Here is a 14,630-nt window from a genome sequence, read left to right as displayed (position 1 = left end):
GGTGAGCAAAAAAAGGCTGCTGTTCTTTATTGGGGGTGTTGGCATCACTTCCTTTCTGGATAAAGAGTAGATGCAGTTTTGGGATGATACTAGCAGTAAGGGTTCAAGCTTGTCATCTGGTGGAGGAGCATTCTCAAACAAAAACTAATTACCTGGTCCTCCTTATAATACAGTTTTGAAGTGTACCTGATCAGTTTGGCTGTTATTGTGGGCAAGATGCAGCTATAACTTGGAGGCATTGAGCTGTGTACCTTATATACTGGAAGTTCAGAATATATGCTCTCGCTGAATTAAAACCTTCAGAGGTGACTAAGTGATGGAAAGTCATGAGATTGAGTAGTGATTCTTTGGCATAATTTCTTTAGAACAAGCAGTATTGGAGATCTTAAGCCATCATCTTTAATTTTTCTCTAGGCATCAAGGGTTTGGTGTTCTGTCAGTGGTGCTAGCAAACCATGCTATCAAACTCCTAACATCGCTCTTCCAGGATCTGCAAGTGGAGGCACTACACAAGGTGTGTAGATGGCACGTTGATTCCCTTAATCAGTTTGTCTTCTCTGCTGGAATATGCTTTTAACCTTCCTTTGATACTGCCCTCCAGGGGTGGGAAACCGACGGGCCCCCAGCAGTGCTGAATATCATGGCTCAGAGCACATCAATTCAAAGAATTCAGCGGTTGATCGATTCTGTGCCTCTCACTAATTTGCTGCTGACTTTGCTGTCCACTTCTTACAGAAAGGTAGGAGACAACTTTGATAAAGGAGCGCTGTAACAGTCTTTCTCTCAGTTAAATAATGAGACCTGTATGGAAAGCTCCTCTTGCAAGTATCTACTAACAACCTAAACAGAAGATTTTAGAATTTGCTCTTGCATGATCCCAGTAAGCTGAATAGTAGTCATGACCAATGACTCACTGGACTGTATGCAGAATGGGAGCTTTTATGTTCACACTGTAATATGAAACTAAGCTTACAGTTTCTAGCTCTGCTTGCCATCGCAGATGATGATAGGCAATATTTAGAAAACAATATTTGAAGAGAAATGTTGGCATAGCAATTTGAGCAGATTTTCATGGCGGGCAATAAAAGAAGAGCTTTGGGAACTGTCTATTGTGCCTGGTAAGAGTTTAACCCTTCTTGCTGTTGTTTTAAGGCTTGTGTCTTGCAGCGTCAGAGGAAGGGTTCCATGAGCAGTGATGCAAGCGCCTCCACTGATTCTAATACATATTACGAGGATGACTTCAGCAGCACTGAGGAGGACAGCAGCCAGGGTAATAGTTTGCAACAAGCAACTTAACCCAAGATCTCACACTTTTCTTTAAAGTAGCAGAGGCTTGCGCACTAGGCTCCTGCCTGCCTAGACTGGAGTTAGATTTTAGCAGATGAGATTTAAAATGGTTTATTAGGTTCAACGGGCAGAGAAGTACCAGCTATGCTCAGTCTATTGCAGTCAGCATCCTAGTGATACAGGAGCTTTATATCTGTTTAAAACGTTATTTAGGCAAATGCCAAGGACTCTCTCTTCCCTTGACTGGGAAGTTGCTTTTGGAGCCAGGCTTGTTTCACTGTTGGTTTGTGACTGCAAAGAAAATGTCACGTTCTAGGCTTGCTAATATATTCCTTTGTACGTTTGCTGGGCTTTTCTTTAGTAAAGCAGCTTGTAGAAGGGAAGCTGCTTTAAGCCTAAATGGTGGTTTTCTACATCTTTTTTTTTTTTTATTAGATGATGACAGTGAACCCATCCTCGGCCAGTGGTTTGAAGAGACAATTTCTCCAAGAAAAGGGAAAGTGGCCCCTCCTCCACCCCCTCCACCACCCCCCCTGGAGAGTTCACCTAGAGTGAAAAGCCCCAACAAACAGACGACTGGGGAGAATGGGAACATTCTGGCCAGCCGCAAAGACCCAGAACTGGTACAGAACGGTCTTCAAGACTCATTGTATCCTGAGTGAGATATAATGTGATTCTCAACCGGGAGAGGCTTGTCAATTTGGCACTTAGCAACTTCATTGTTTAAATGTTGTGCAGTTTAGTATGTTGACAATGAAGTATCACCATCTAGAAAGGAGTGGAAGGCTGGGGGTCTGAATGACAAGGATATTGGTTTCCTGGGAACTTTGTGCTACTCTTCAGTCAGCAGATATGTCTTAAGTAATCGTTATTGCCAGGGAAGAGCAGATATAAAATAATCCGCCATCAATTTAGGTTGCAGCAGGTGAAGTGAAATAGCTTGCCTGATAACGCCGTTAACAGTTCCTTTATTTAACAGTGAAAACGAATGCTGCTGTTGAGAAGCTAATGAACAGTTGTCTGTGAAAGAGACTTAATGTGGAACAGAGTTGTTGTGCGGCAAGCTGGATTGTAAAAAGAAAAGAAACCAAAACTTGTGCTGATGGAGGCAGGGTTTAGCTGGGTGATGAGAAATCGAAGAGATTTAGCAATGGCTTTTCTTTGTTCAATGTTTCCTCAACCACTATTGGTCTTGATTCTAAGATGCGTATCTTCTTTTCCTCCTTTTCAGTTTCTAAGCCTAGCTTCCAATATTCTGAACTTCATCACCTCCTCCATGCTGAACTCCAGGAACAATTTCATTCGCAACTACTTAAGTGTGTCTCTTTCCGAGCAGCACATGGCCACACTGGCTAGCATTATCAAGGAAGTGGACAAAGATGGGCTGAAGGGTGAGTGCACAAGAACCTCTTTTGGATTTCTAGTCCTGCAGGTAGAGCTGTAATAATAATCAGCTTGATCTTGACTGTGTTGCAGGCACATCAGATGAAGAATTTGCTGCTGCATTGTATCACTTCAACCATTCCTTGGTGACCTCAGACCTTCAGTCCCCTACCTTGCAGGTCAGTCTGCAAAAAATCTGCGTGTTGGATGTAAAACCGAATTGCTTGGCTTTCCGTGGATGACCATATGTTTGTGTGAGGACACTGGTGCTTCTTACTCTGCTGGAGAACTCTTCCTTGTGGCCCAAAATATTTTATTCTGCGAATAAAGGAATGGAGCACGGTGGGGCTGGGAAATAAGATCCTCCTTGAGAAGATACTTCGCTGCAAAGTATTCCACAGGATAGGAAACAATGGCAGACTTGTCATTTAATACTTATTTGTATCTTACACTAATGCTGGAAAGGGTTTAAATCAATGTGTGTAGTAATATGTGGATTCAGGTATTTGGTGCCTCTATGATATTGTTGAAAGGAAACTGTATTTGTGTGGGAGATGCTTGGTAATCTCATCTGTGTGGAAGAAAGTATTTTTCCCCATGATTTTTTTTTTTTTTTTTGGTGGTTTTTTTTTTTTTTTTTGGTGGTTTTTTTTTTTTTTTTTGGTGGTTTTTTTTTTTTTTTTTGGTGGTTTTTTTTTTTTTTTTTGGTGGTTTTTTTTTTTTTTTTTGGTGGTTTTTTTTTTTTTTTTTGGTGGTTTTTTTTTTTTTTTTTGGTGGTTTTTTTTTTTTTTTTTGGTGGTTTTTTTTTTTTTTTTTAGTTGGCCTTTTTTTTCTTGGCTTGCTGATGAAGCATTGGACCTTGGCTATGGCTAGAGGTGGGGATTTTCCTGGGGTGTGTTAGTCTTACCACTAGTTCTTAGAAACATCTTAAACACCTCTCTTGTGATATCAAAGCACCTGTCAGATCTGGGGTTGAAACAGATTTTTTCTACCAGGTCAGATTGGCAGGACTGTCAGATTTTGCAGCACAGAGCATGTTGATCCTCTGATCATGCATTAAACTATGACATTTCCCCTGCCATTGATGTAGCTGAGGCATTGACAATGCCTATCTTGTGGCACACTGTCGGGCTCTTTAACAGGATCCTCTGTGGCTGTGGTATGGATGAGGGAGTTAAAGTGAATGATCTTGTGGACTCCTTTGGACAAGTGAATTCAGGGGACCATACTTGATGCCGTAGAGGTGTGTCTTTCCAGCCTAGTGTTTCTGTAAATTAACTCTCTGAGCTGCGGAGATGTTTAAAGGGGAAAATAAATCATTTTCCATAGTTGGGGTGCCATTAGCTCAAAGAACTGTTTCTGAATATGCTTTTTACCACAAGAATTTCCTTTGTATCTGCTTGGCTTTTTAGGACTGATAACAAATAGATGGATACTTAAACATCTTAATTTGACCCCAGTGCCAAATATTGAAACTCCACAAAGAGAAATACCAGTGCATTAAACTCTGAACCTACCTAGAGCTATCAAATTGAAGCCTTGGATTTAGGCTTTCCTCCCAACTAATATATTTGGGTTTTTTTGCACCAGAATACACTTCTACAGCAGCTGGGAGTGGCCCCTTTCTCGGAAGGACCTTGGCCGTTGTACATCCATCCTCAGAGTCTGTCTGTACTTTCCCGCCTTCTCCTAATCTGGCAGCATAAAGCCAGTGCCCAGGGAGATCCTGATGTCCCAGAATGCCTCAGAGTTTGGGAGAGGTAAGATGACTTTAAGTATTATAACAACAAGCAAGTTTTCTCCTTAGCTGTCTTCCTGTGAGACAGAATTTTCTGTTTGGGCAAGTTAATCCAACGTCGGGTGCTGTTCATGTAAGGTAAGAAAATCCGGGGTTGGGGAGCAGAGGGGGGATAGGAATAGTTTGTGTGTTTGGGATGGTACCTTTCAGAAATTACACAGAAGGGAAAGATGCAGGATCTGGATGAGAATAGGGAATGCAAACACTTATCTATACATCAAGACCTAGATGAACAGAGAATAAAGTAGCTCTGTTAGCACTGATTTGAAAAAGAAAAGGCAAAACTTTTTTTTGCTGGATTCCTGGTGGGTATTGGGTCCTTGTACTAAGCCCATCTTTACAGTAGCTGAACCACCCCTCTCATAGGAGTGAACCATAGATGAACAGCTCATTTTGGTAGAACTCTTCTTACTTCTATTTCTTTCTCTGCTGGCAGGTTTGTGAGCACTTTAAAACAAAATGCCCTGCAGGGGGCACTTCCCAATGACACAGAAGACCTGAATGTTGAGCACCTCCAGCTGCTCTTGCTTATTTTCCACAACTTCTCCGAGAAAGGCCGCAGATCTATCTTGACCCTCTGTATCCAGACCATTCTGGACCTGACTGTAAAGATGGATTCCCAGTTGCAGTCTGTACCGCTAATCCTAGCTCGTCTACTGCTGGTCTTCGACTACCTGCTTCATCAGTATTCCAAAGTTCCCATGTACTTGTTTGAACAGGTAAGCTTCTGAGGAACTATGTTACAGATGTTCAATCAGGTAGTTGCTCAGCAACGGATTATAGCAGGTACTTAATTTGTTGCTTTCTTTTATCTATAGTTACCTCCTTTTTAGTCCTAGTAACTCTCTTGAATTCACTAATGACCTGCAAGGTTGTGACAACAGACATTTGGTTCTAGCAGCAGCTTCGGTAGTGTTGTGGCATGACTGCTGCTACTGCATGTGAATAGATGTTGGATAGCATGAGATGCTGCCACAGTAATGCTCAGAGTAGTAAACCTGCCTTACTTCTGATAGGGGTAGAGGCGTATGGGTGTCTCTTCACTGATTCACAGATACCTTTAATGCAGCGTTCTCCGAGTTTAGCTTGTCTGCATTTCGTTTGTTGGCAGTGTTCTACATTAGGGGGGTAACAACCTTGGACTGTAGCCTTGCTCCAGTGACTGAAGTGTATAAATCCTGTCTCTACCTGAAAGTGTCCTGTTATTTCAAACAGTTTGTTAGTTAGGACTCTTTATATGGGTTTTTTTTAGTTATCAGTGAACCTTTGTTTTCGGTATCTGTTTTTACACAGGTGCAATATAATCTGCTAACCCCACCCATTGGCTGGGTCAGTGGATCCCAGGAGAGTAGTAGACGAACTGCTATCCCTATCTACCATGGATTTAAAGAAGTGGAAGAAAACTGGACCAAACACTGCTCATCAGGTCAGAGGAAGAGCTATGGCAGAATTTTGTGCTCATAAACTTTAGGAATATTACATGAAAAGCTTAAAGTAAACCTATTTTTAACACAGCCTGGGAAAGTGTCACTGGATGTACAGCTTGTCTAAACACCTTTTACAGTTGTGCATGTAATGTACCCTTAGTTTATTTAGCAAAATTCTTTCCTAGCCTTAAATCATGAATGGCTTGGCTTTGGGGAGAAAATGATTAGTGATGATAGGCCCAACAGTATTGCTAATTCTAAATTTAAACAACTTTGGTATTTATGTCTCAGATGCAGTGCCACAGCCCAGGTTCTACTGCATCCTGTCACCCGAAGCTTCTGAAGATGACTTGAACCGCCTAGATAACATGGTACCCAGACTTCCTTTCTTTAAAGACTTCTTCCAGACCTCTAGGTCTTGGGTTCTGTTGACTTTACAACAGCCAAATGGAGAAACGAGAGGGAAGAGAAGTAGATGGAGAATCTGCTTTTCAGTTCCGTTGCATAGAGAGTCAGTGTAGAAAATGACCTGAACTGCAGATATGATGTACCAGAGAGGAAACCTGCTTGAGGGTTACTGTTTTTATTGAGGAGGAACTGTAAACACTAGGTGACTAGGCGATAGCAGTATAAAATAATTAACTAAGGAATTTTAATATTGTTTAAATTTGTGTTCAGGCTCAAATTTTAGATGGGCATCTTAGGTGAAACATCTGAGGCTTCCCAGTCATGATGTTTTGGCAGTTCCTTTGACCATTTGACCACTCTGTGTTGCTTGGAAATAAACAGTGGCTAAAGAACAGGAGACCTCTTCCACTTTACTAACCTGGGATTCCCTCGGACCTATACAAAGAGCCTTTCATGTCCAAGTTAGCTCTTGAGTTTCTTAGCAACTGAGGTGAAAGGGAGCTGGCTTCAGAATTGCCTCCCATCTCTTTGCCCCATGTCCCATCTATTCCACCCCCACCTCCCCGCAGCTGCTGTCCTCGCTCACTAAAACTGGCGTTGTGGCAGCTGACAAAAGAGGGTAGCATGCTGTTGGATGGGGCAGTTTCTCACATACACCAGGGTTCCTGTTGTAAATTTTGCTGCTTTTGGGCACACACACTGAATGCACCTTTTATCACCCTGGGTGGCTACTGGAGCAATTGTCACAAACCTGGCCTGAGGTTGTTTCTTGCTGACACACTGCGGTGTGTTTTGTTTGTGGGGGAGAGGATCTCAAGTGCATATGGATAGGGAGTTGTGCAACTGAGGAAGAAACAATCCTGGTTTGGCTTCTTCCATAGGTTTGTGAGGTCCTGTTTTCTAGGATCGTGAAATATGATGAGCTTTATGCGGCCCTGACTTCACTACTTGCAGCTGGATCGCAGTTTGACACCCTCCGGAGGAAAGAAAACAAAAACGTCACAGCACTGGTAAGGGTGTATGTCAGTGGGGTTATAGCACTGGCCATGATGTCAAGCAGCTCCAGGGGCTGGGTTTTATGAGAGTCTGGGCAATAATTATGGAAGTTGAGAACTGAATTGTTTGCAGTCAGGTTTTTACTTTATAAAAGTTTTAAGCTAATGCTCCCAACAGCAGCAGAATTTCAATACCATCTTCTGGGGAGGGGTTTATTTGAAATCAGAGCAGTCCAATGCAAACCAAAACAGATAAAACAGGTCTTGCTCCTTGGCTGGGCTGCTTCAGCAGTCTTTACCTTAGGAGGGTCTGTTGCTTGCCCCCCACACAGCAGATCATCTGCTTCATTGCTGGGGGAGCACCCTTCCAGGTTGTATGCCCCTGGTCTCCCATCATGGCTTTCTCAATCCCTTACAAGTCTCTCCCAAATTGAATTGCCTTTTGGCCTTTTTATCTGAGGACTAGGTGACCTGCATGCTATTGCCCAATACTTGGTCTCAAACCCATCCCAGGGGAAGCAGCTAAATAAGTCAGAGTTAACGACTTTTTCCTTTAAAAGACCACCCCAATGCTGCAACAGTAACGTGATGCACTCGTGAGCATAACCTATAGTGCAGTGTCTGGTTCAGGTTTTCCTGACTGTTTAGAAGGAATTACTTGCTCTCTAGTTTAATCTCTGCAGCTAGGAAGGCATATATTCCTTTTGTTGTAGTTCTATTAGTGAGGAAGAACCTTGCAGTCAAACAGCAGGCTCTCCAGGATAGTTTTGAAAATTTCCACTCCCCAAGCCAGGTTGGGTGATAAATGATATTAAATGACATTTCTGCTGAAGTTCTCTTGAAACGTATTACATGCTTTTGACTTCAGGCTCATCATACCTTCCAAATGTATGCAGGAGGTTTAGCTAGAAGATGATGGAATGAGCCACCATGAAAGAAAATAAAATTGTTGAGTGAGCTAAGAAAAGTCATGCCACGTTCAGCACAGATAGAAGGGTACTCTAATCTTTGGGACAGTACCTTTACCTACACAGAAACCCAGTGATAGGATTATAGCTGTTCTAGTGCAAATAAAAGCGCCCTTACTGATGTATACATCTCTTGCCTTTATTAGGAGGCCTGTGCACTTCAGTACTACTTCTTGATACTCTGGAGGATCCTGGGGATTTTGCCCCCTTCTAAAAACTACATGAATCAGCTGGCGATGAACACGCCCGATATGAGTGAATGTGATATCCTGCACACGCTGCGCTGGTCCTCCCGCTTGCGTATCATCTCCTATGTTGTTTGGATCAAGGTACAGTCCTTACCCTGGAATTCTCAGTGTAGAGGTTTTGAAGTATTACTAGAATTTAAAACAGCAATACTCATTCCTAAGAATGAAGAAAGAAATGAAATTGCAGTAGTGTGTATTGAATCCTAAAGAGGAGAGAAGTGCAAACTGTCTTGGATAGATTGAGCATTTTTTATCCTCCTGATTGCAGTCAGGAGAATTAAACCACGTTATAATTTTAGTTCCAACTTTAACGTGAGAATATAGTAACAGGTGTTTCCATGATTGACAGTGTGAATCTACTCTCCCAGGTTTATTGAATGTAGGAAGTGTAGTTTTTGCATAGTAATGGGAAATTGGAATTGGTATGTATGTGATTTAAAAACAAATTGCCCTAATATGATAGCTTATGGACTAGTTCATTCCTACAACCCTTTTAAATGCTGTTAAATGTGAAATTTCTCTGCAATTCCTCCAGGATCACTTGATCAAACAAGGCATGAAAGCTGAACATGCTGCTTCTCTCATTAAATTGGCCTCCACTAAGTGCAGCTCAGTGAAATATGATGTGGAAATAGCAGAGGAATACTTTGCTCGACAGGTAAGCCTGTGAAAATGCTAAATATGTATAAGCTAGTATGGAGCGTTGACTTTTATATGATGCCTTGCTCTGAAAAATTGTCATCCTTCTGTTTTTAATAGATTTCCTCTTTCTGTGGGATTGACTGCACCACTATTCTCCAGCTGCATGAGATTCCCAGTTTGCAGTCCATTTACACCCTTGATGCTGCCATTTCCAAGATCCAGGTTTCCCTGGATGAACACTTCTCTAAGCTAGCTGCAGAAACTGACCCGCACAAATCATCAGAGATAACCAAGAACCTGCTGCCTGCTACTCTGCAGCTTATTGACACCTATGCTACATTCACCAGGTATGAGGATAGCACGATCAGAAGGATGAAACTTCCTTTTCTGTCAGTGACTTGTCAGTTTGAGTTATCCATTCCAGTGAAGTTTTAACATAGTCCATTAAATTAAGCATCACTGCTTAATGTAATATATTCTATGGGATGAATGTTTAAAAGAGTGGACTCTCAAGAACTTGTGAATTGTGTTCTTTTGCAAGTTATCGATTTGTTTGATCATTCAAGGCTTTCCGACAAACTTGCAAAACAAACGGCTTTACCTCTGAAGATGAAACCTCTTTGTAGTATCCTGATATTGTAGTCCAAGGTTATATTTCAGTATGCTGTTGTTGAGACCGACAGTGTAGCAGTTGAGGAGATTTAATCCTTCAAGTAAGATTCCAGGGTCTCTCTGTTCCTGTGGAAAAGAAGCTGAGAGTAAATTGACCTTTTTACTCGCTGAGTAGCCATTTCTGTTAGTAAGCAGCTTGAAGATAAAAAAGAAGCAATAGCTAGAATGATACTGCATGATTTATGAGTTAACATTTCAGAGGTTTGGTTCTGAAGTTTGGCTGCTTGTCTGTTGCTGTATTGATGTATTATTTTTGAACAGTCTTCTGAAAGGAATCCTTTCCATCCCCAATACAGATCTTATTTGCTACGGAGCCTCTCTGAAGAAGGCTCAGCTGAGAACAAACCTTCTGAAGAGAAGCTGCGGGGTTATGCTGCTGTCCTGGCTATCGGATCAAGCCGTTGCAAGTCAAATACTCTGGGTGAGTTCCCGTGAAATTCCACTGTGCACTTAAATTTAAGCAAGACTTGTTGCAATGGCATAAACATTCTGCTTCGAGCTGTTGTACTGCCCAATTATCCTCCTTCCCAGCCCTCACCTCTAGGACCTGAATATTGACTCCATGAAGTTCAGTCAGCAACTAAGCACCTAGAGATGTGGAGTCCCTTTCCTTAGTTCAGGACCAGCCTGGGGAAGTCATGAGAGCCATGGCTAGCTTGAAGTTCATCCAGAATTGAACCTTTTTGCAATTATATTAACAGTCTGCTGCCCTAGCACTCTGGCTTTTTAGGCCTTTCCATGTTGTTGTTGTTGTTGAAATCTGCCTGCCTGGATGTATTTTTAACAGGGTTAAGCTGTTGGATTTGGTAATAAGTGAAGCTTTCAGAGTTCTTTATGAGGGATTGCTACTGATTAGCGACTTGATGAAAGTATTTTGACAGCTTAGCATCGTTGAGTTAACGTTTTTTTCCAGTGCAAGCTTTCTTTAGAATGATGTTGACATAACTTAGAAAAGCAGACAACCAGCCTTGCCAGCAGAATGGGACATCAAACAAATCTAGCTATCCCTGTCCTATCCAGATAGACTTGCCTAATTTGGATGATGAAGTTCTTGCTTTTAAGCACTGCCTAACTGAATCTCAGATTCCTGACGATCCCTTTGAAACTCCTTCCAAGAACTCTAATCCCTGTTTTCCTTGCAGGTCCAACACTTGTCCAGAACTTGCCACCAGCAGTACAGACCTTATGCGAATCCTGGAACAACATTCATACTAATGAATTTCCAAACATTGGATCATGGGTGAGTCCAGCTTCAGAGTGGTCCTGAAATAACCCTGACAATGTAACTTTGTGGGAAAAGTGTCTACTTTGGTTTATGTTTAACTTTAATTTCAAAATTACATAGTAAAATCTGATCATCGGGAAATACTTGTTCAGGTTAGGAAGGTTCCACAATCTGCTGTCGCAGGAATGCTCCTGATTTTACATGAATCTGCACAGAATTCAGGTATTCTAACCTCTAACAGAAGTTTGACCAATAGAAATTACAAGTCTGAGCATGTTGTATCTTCATCCTTATCAGAGCAGCCAGGTTGGTCAAATCAAGGCAGAGGACTGTGTAGTGCTGCCTCTTCTGTCTGTGGGCTGTATAGCCCTATAAACAGAGGAGGACCACAGGCAGAACTTCTGGCACTATAGGGCTTGTAGGACAACAGTGGGTTTTTTAATTCCTTAAAGGTGAACTTCAAATTGCACACTGACAGTCTGCACTTAGCTCCCATATGCTTCTCCCTTCTGATGCTCTATAGTATGTTCCCTGTGATGTCTTCTAAATCTGTCCTTGTTCTTTTTAGCGCAACGCCTTTGCAAATGACACAATCCCAGCGGAAAGCTACATCAGTGCGGTCCAGGCTGCTCACCTGGGCACCCTTTGCAGCCAGAGTCTACCTCTTGCAGCCTCCTTAAAACACACACTCCTTTCCTTGGTCAGACTCACTGGGGACCTCATTGTGTAAGTGAACATTTTTATTCTCTGGTTCTGCAGTTCTTACCTTGCCTTTCAACTTGCAATTTCTGGATATGGGGAGTAAAAAGGTGATGGAGTCGGATCTCGAGACCAGGGTTTGAGATCTCTAAACGCTGAACTCAAGTCAGAGATTCAGAGCAAGCACTCTGAATTGTGTGTATACATTAAGTCTCCAACACTCAGTTTCTTCATGGTTTTTTCCGGTTTCAGCGAAAAATAACTTTGCTCTGGCAAAGGATTTCTAGAAGCCAAACTTCTCCCTCGGGGAAAGAATACGTAAACTTTTTTTGCAAAATTGGAAAGCGGCTGAAGTGTGATCTCACTTTTTAGATTATGACACCAAGTACATCATGTTGGGAGTGTTAGTGTTTCCAGAGTGTCACAAGAACCAAGTAGAACAGAAATCATTCTTTCCTGGTGACTTTACTGTGGGTTTTGGAAGCATGTAACTAGAGGCTGATACTGCAGCCATTTTGAGAAGATATACTGAATGGTGCAGTGACTGTGCAGTTGCTCATATAGTTTTGGGAATCATAAGGATTTGAGAGGCAATAGGTAGGGGAGTTGTTCAAAATGGGCTGTGGGCTTGACATGGATCTTGGCTGTCATCTAGAGTTGTGTTCTGCCTGCATGCCTCTTCTTCTAAACTTTACTGTAGAGTTCGTTTTCTAGCGTACTTATGTCAGTGTTAATGGAGTTCCTCTTTTTTCCTTTCAAGCTGGTCGGATGAATTGAACCCACAGCAGGTGATACATACTCTATTGCCCCTTCTCTTGGAGACCAGCACGGAAAGTGTGGCAGAGATCAGCAGCAACTCCCTGGAAAGGGTCCTGGGGCCTGCAGAGTCAGATGAGTTCCTGGCTCGTGTCTATGAGAAATTGATCACGGGATGTTACAACATACTGGCTAATCACTCCGATCCCAACAGGTAACCACATACAGAGTGGCCTTCCTTCTGGTATGTGGCCAGGCATGTGGGAATGATCATCACAATCCTTATGCATCAATATAGCTTCTTTACCAGCATTACATACTGACAGGGACTAGTATGTTCTGTTCTGTGCTGCAGAAACTTCAAAGGAGTGCAAGATATAAATAAGCAGTGTGAATGTGATAAGCAGCTTTAACCGAGTCTGGACCCTACGTTTATATTTGAACAGTGGAGAACTTGTGGCTGTTAAACAAACGGATGTTAAACAACGAGCATGAAATCAAGACTTGAGATGCTGATCAGAATCATTGTGTTCAGCTAATTCTCTATTGTTTGCTCTATTAAGTTAGGCTGGCTAATCCCAGCTTTCTCATTGCAAACCAGACAGATTTATGTCTTTCCTTTCCCATTCTGTCTGTGTAAGTACCAAGATAATCAGCTTGGTGTACAGGTACACATCCCAGCTATCTGAGATGTAAAACCATTATGCATGATGATATTGCATCTTTTTAACATTGATCCCTGGTGGATGGAAGAAACTCAGAAGGGAGCTGACTACATATTCTGTTAGAGAATGAAAATGTAATTGGATTTTGCATGGAGGGTGCGTTGAGGGAATGTTTGCTGCAGAAGCATGGCTGTTATTCCAAACCACGCAAGGAAAAAGCTTGCAAAGGAGTGCTACTGAAAGCGACTTGAGCCTTATAGTGGGCAGTGAATTAGACATGACTTCACAGTATGATACCCTGGCCTTTTTTGCTGCCGTACAGTTGGGGTGCATTCATAAAGGCATCAAGTAATGGTCTTTTCTGTGTGCTCTGGGTCAAACACACCTAGAGTACATTGTTTTCAAGTGCAAGCACCAGTTACCAGAATGACTGGTGACTTGGAGTTTAGAAAGAGCAATACAACGATTGGAAAACAAGGAAGTGACTTGAGGGAAGCTTAAAAAGAGGTAGATGCCCTGTTTGGTGTAAGGCTGAAGAGTTTAACGCGAAGGGGAGAGAAAAAGTATTGGTCACAGTACACCTAGAGGCAATGAACATGAAAAGACCTCCTGACATGTATATCTCTTGTTATTGAGTAGTCTCTGGAGAGAAGTGGGACTGATCACTTTGAACTTACAAAACCAGAGTGTTCTTTATCACACAGTTTTTATGCAATCCAACATTGGCAGCAATGTGGACTAGACCAGGGGTTAGTAACCTATGATCTCGCCCGCAAAGCCAATTAATTTGAATTGCTTTGCCATTTCAGAGGGGCTCTCACTTCCATTTGTTCTCCTTGGAGTTGTATTTACTTGTAATTGTGTGGTTCTTCCTAGTTCCTACTGCCTGGTGAGCAGGGCTGCTTTATCGCCGGCTGTAGTATGAATCTGTTAATGTTTATGTAATGTTCATTCATTAGGGTTCTTTCCAGTTCTAGAAAAGACTTTGCTTGTATAGAAGTCATGGGTTTATTTGTTAAAATGGTTTACCACAGGTAAGCAATTTGGACTGCACTGGAGTTGTGAATGTGCGCTCTTGCTTCAACTTGATTTTTTTTTTTTTTTTAATCCTCAGTGGCCTTGATGAGTCTATCTTGGAAGAGTGTTTGCAGCATCTGGAGAAGCAGCTGGAGAGCAGCCAGGCTCGGAAAGCCATGGAGGAATTCTTTTCAGAGAGGTGAGTTGTGATGGGATGTGACAGATTAAAGAATTGCTTTCTCCTCTCTCCTTTCTAGTCTTGCCACACTTGCCTTTTTGTGGGAAATATGTAGAGTTCGCAAGGAACATGTTGCCGCCTTGTGTAGGATTTTAGGGGTATAGACAGATGTAACAATTATATCAATAGCAAATGATTTAAACTGATAGGATCCAGCTGTTACTTCATTGATTTCATAGATGTTAGAGTCAGAAGAAACCTA

At 42.0% G+C, this 14,630-nt stretch overlaps 1 protein-coding gene across 9 annotated transcripts in view; it reads left to right on the top strand.

The window, feature by feature from the left end:
• Positions 1-14,630, top strand: part of UBR4 (ubiquitin protein ligase E3 component n-recognin 4) — a 101,452-nt gene that overhangs the window by 14,281 nt on the left and 72,541 nt on the right. For all 9 annotated transcript variants that reach the window (XM_025213129.1, XM_025213126.1, XM_025213123.1 and 6 more), the window contains exons 12-30: positions 415-514; positions 602-739; positions 1,153-1,270; positions 1,723-1,910; positions 2,519-2,678; positions 2,764-2,849; positions 4,261-4,430; positions 4,905-5,187; positions 5,762-5,894; positions 6,187-6,266; positions 7,185-7,313; positions 8,413-8,595; positions 9,050-9,172; positions 9,274-9,503; positions 10,125-10,249; positions 10,971-11,068; positions 11,622-11,779; positions 12,513-12,722; positions 14,288-14,389. In XM_025213129.1, coding sequence (XP_025068914.1) covers positions 415-514; positions 602-739; positions 1,153-1,270; positions 1,723-1,910; positions 2,519-2,678; positions 2,764-2,849; positions 4,261-4,430; positions 4,905-5,187; positions 5,762-5,894; positions 6,187-6,266; positions 7,185-7,313; positions 8,413-8,595; positions 9,050-9,172; positions 9,274-9,503; positions 10,125-10,249; positions 10,971-11,068; positions 11,622-11,779; positions 12,513-12,722; positions 14,288-14,389 — 2,814 coding nt within the window. The remainder of the gene's footprint in view (positions 1-414; positions 515-601; positions 740-1,152; positions 1,271-1,722; positions 1,911-2,518; positions 2,679-2,763; positions 2,850-4,260; positions 4,431-4,904; positions 5,188-5,761; positions 5,895-6,186; positions 6,267-7,184; positions 7,314-8,412; positions 8,596-9,049; positions 9,173-9,273; positions 9,504-10,124; positions 10,250-10,970; positions 11,069-11,621; positions 11,780-12,512; positions 12,723-14,287; positions 14,390-14,630) is intronic.

The sequence above is a fragment of the Alligator sinensis genome, unplaced genomic scaffold (assembly GCF_000455745.1).
Source record: "Alligator sinensis unplaced genomic scaffold, ASM45574v1 scaffold1719_1, whole genome shotgun sequence".
Lineage (NCBI taxonomy): Eukaryota > Metazoa > Chordata > Crocodylia > Alligatoridae > Alligator > Alligator sinensis.
This window is presented reverse-complemented; position numbering and strand designations above follow the sequence as displayed.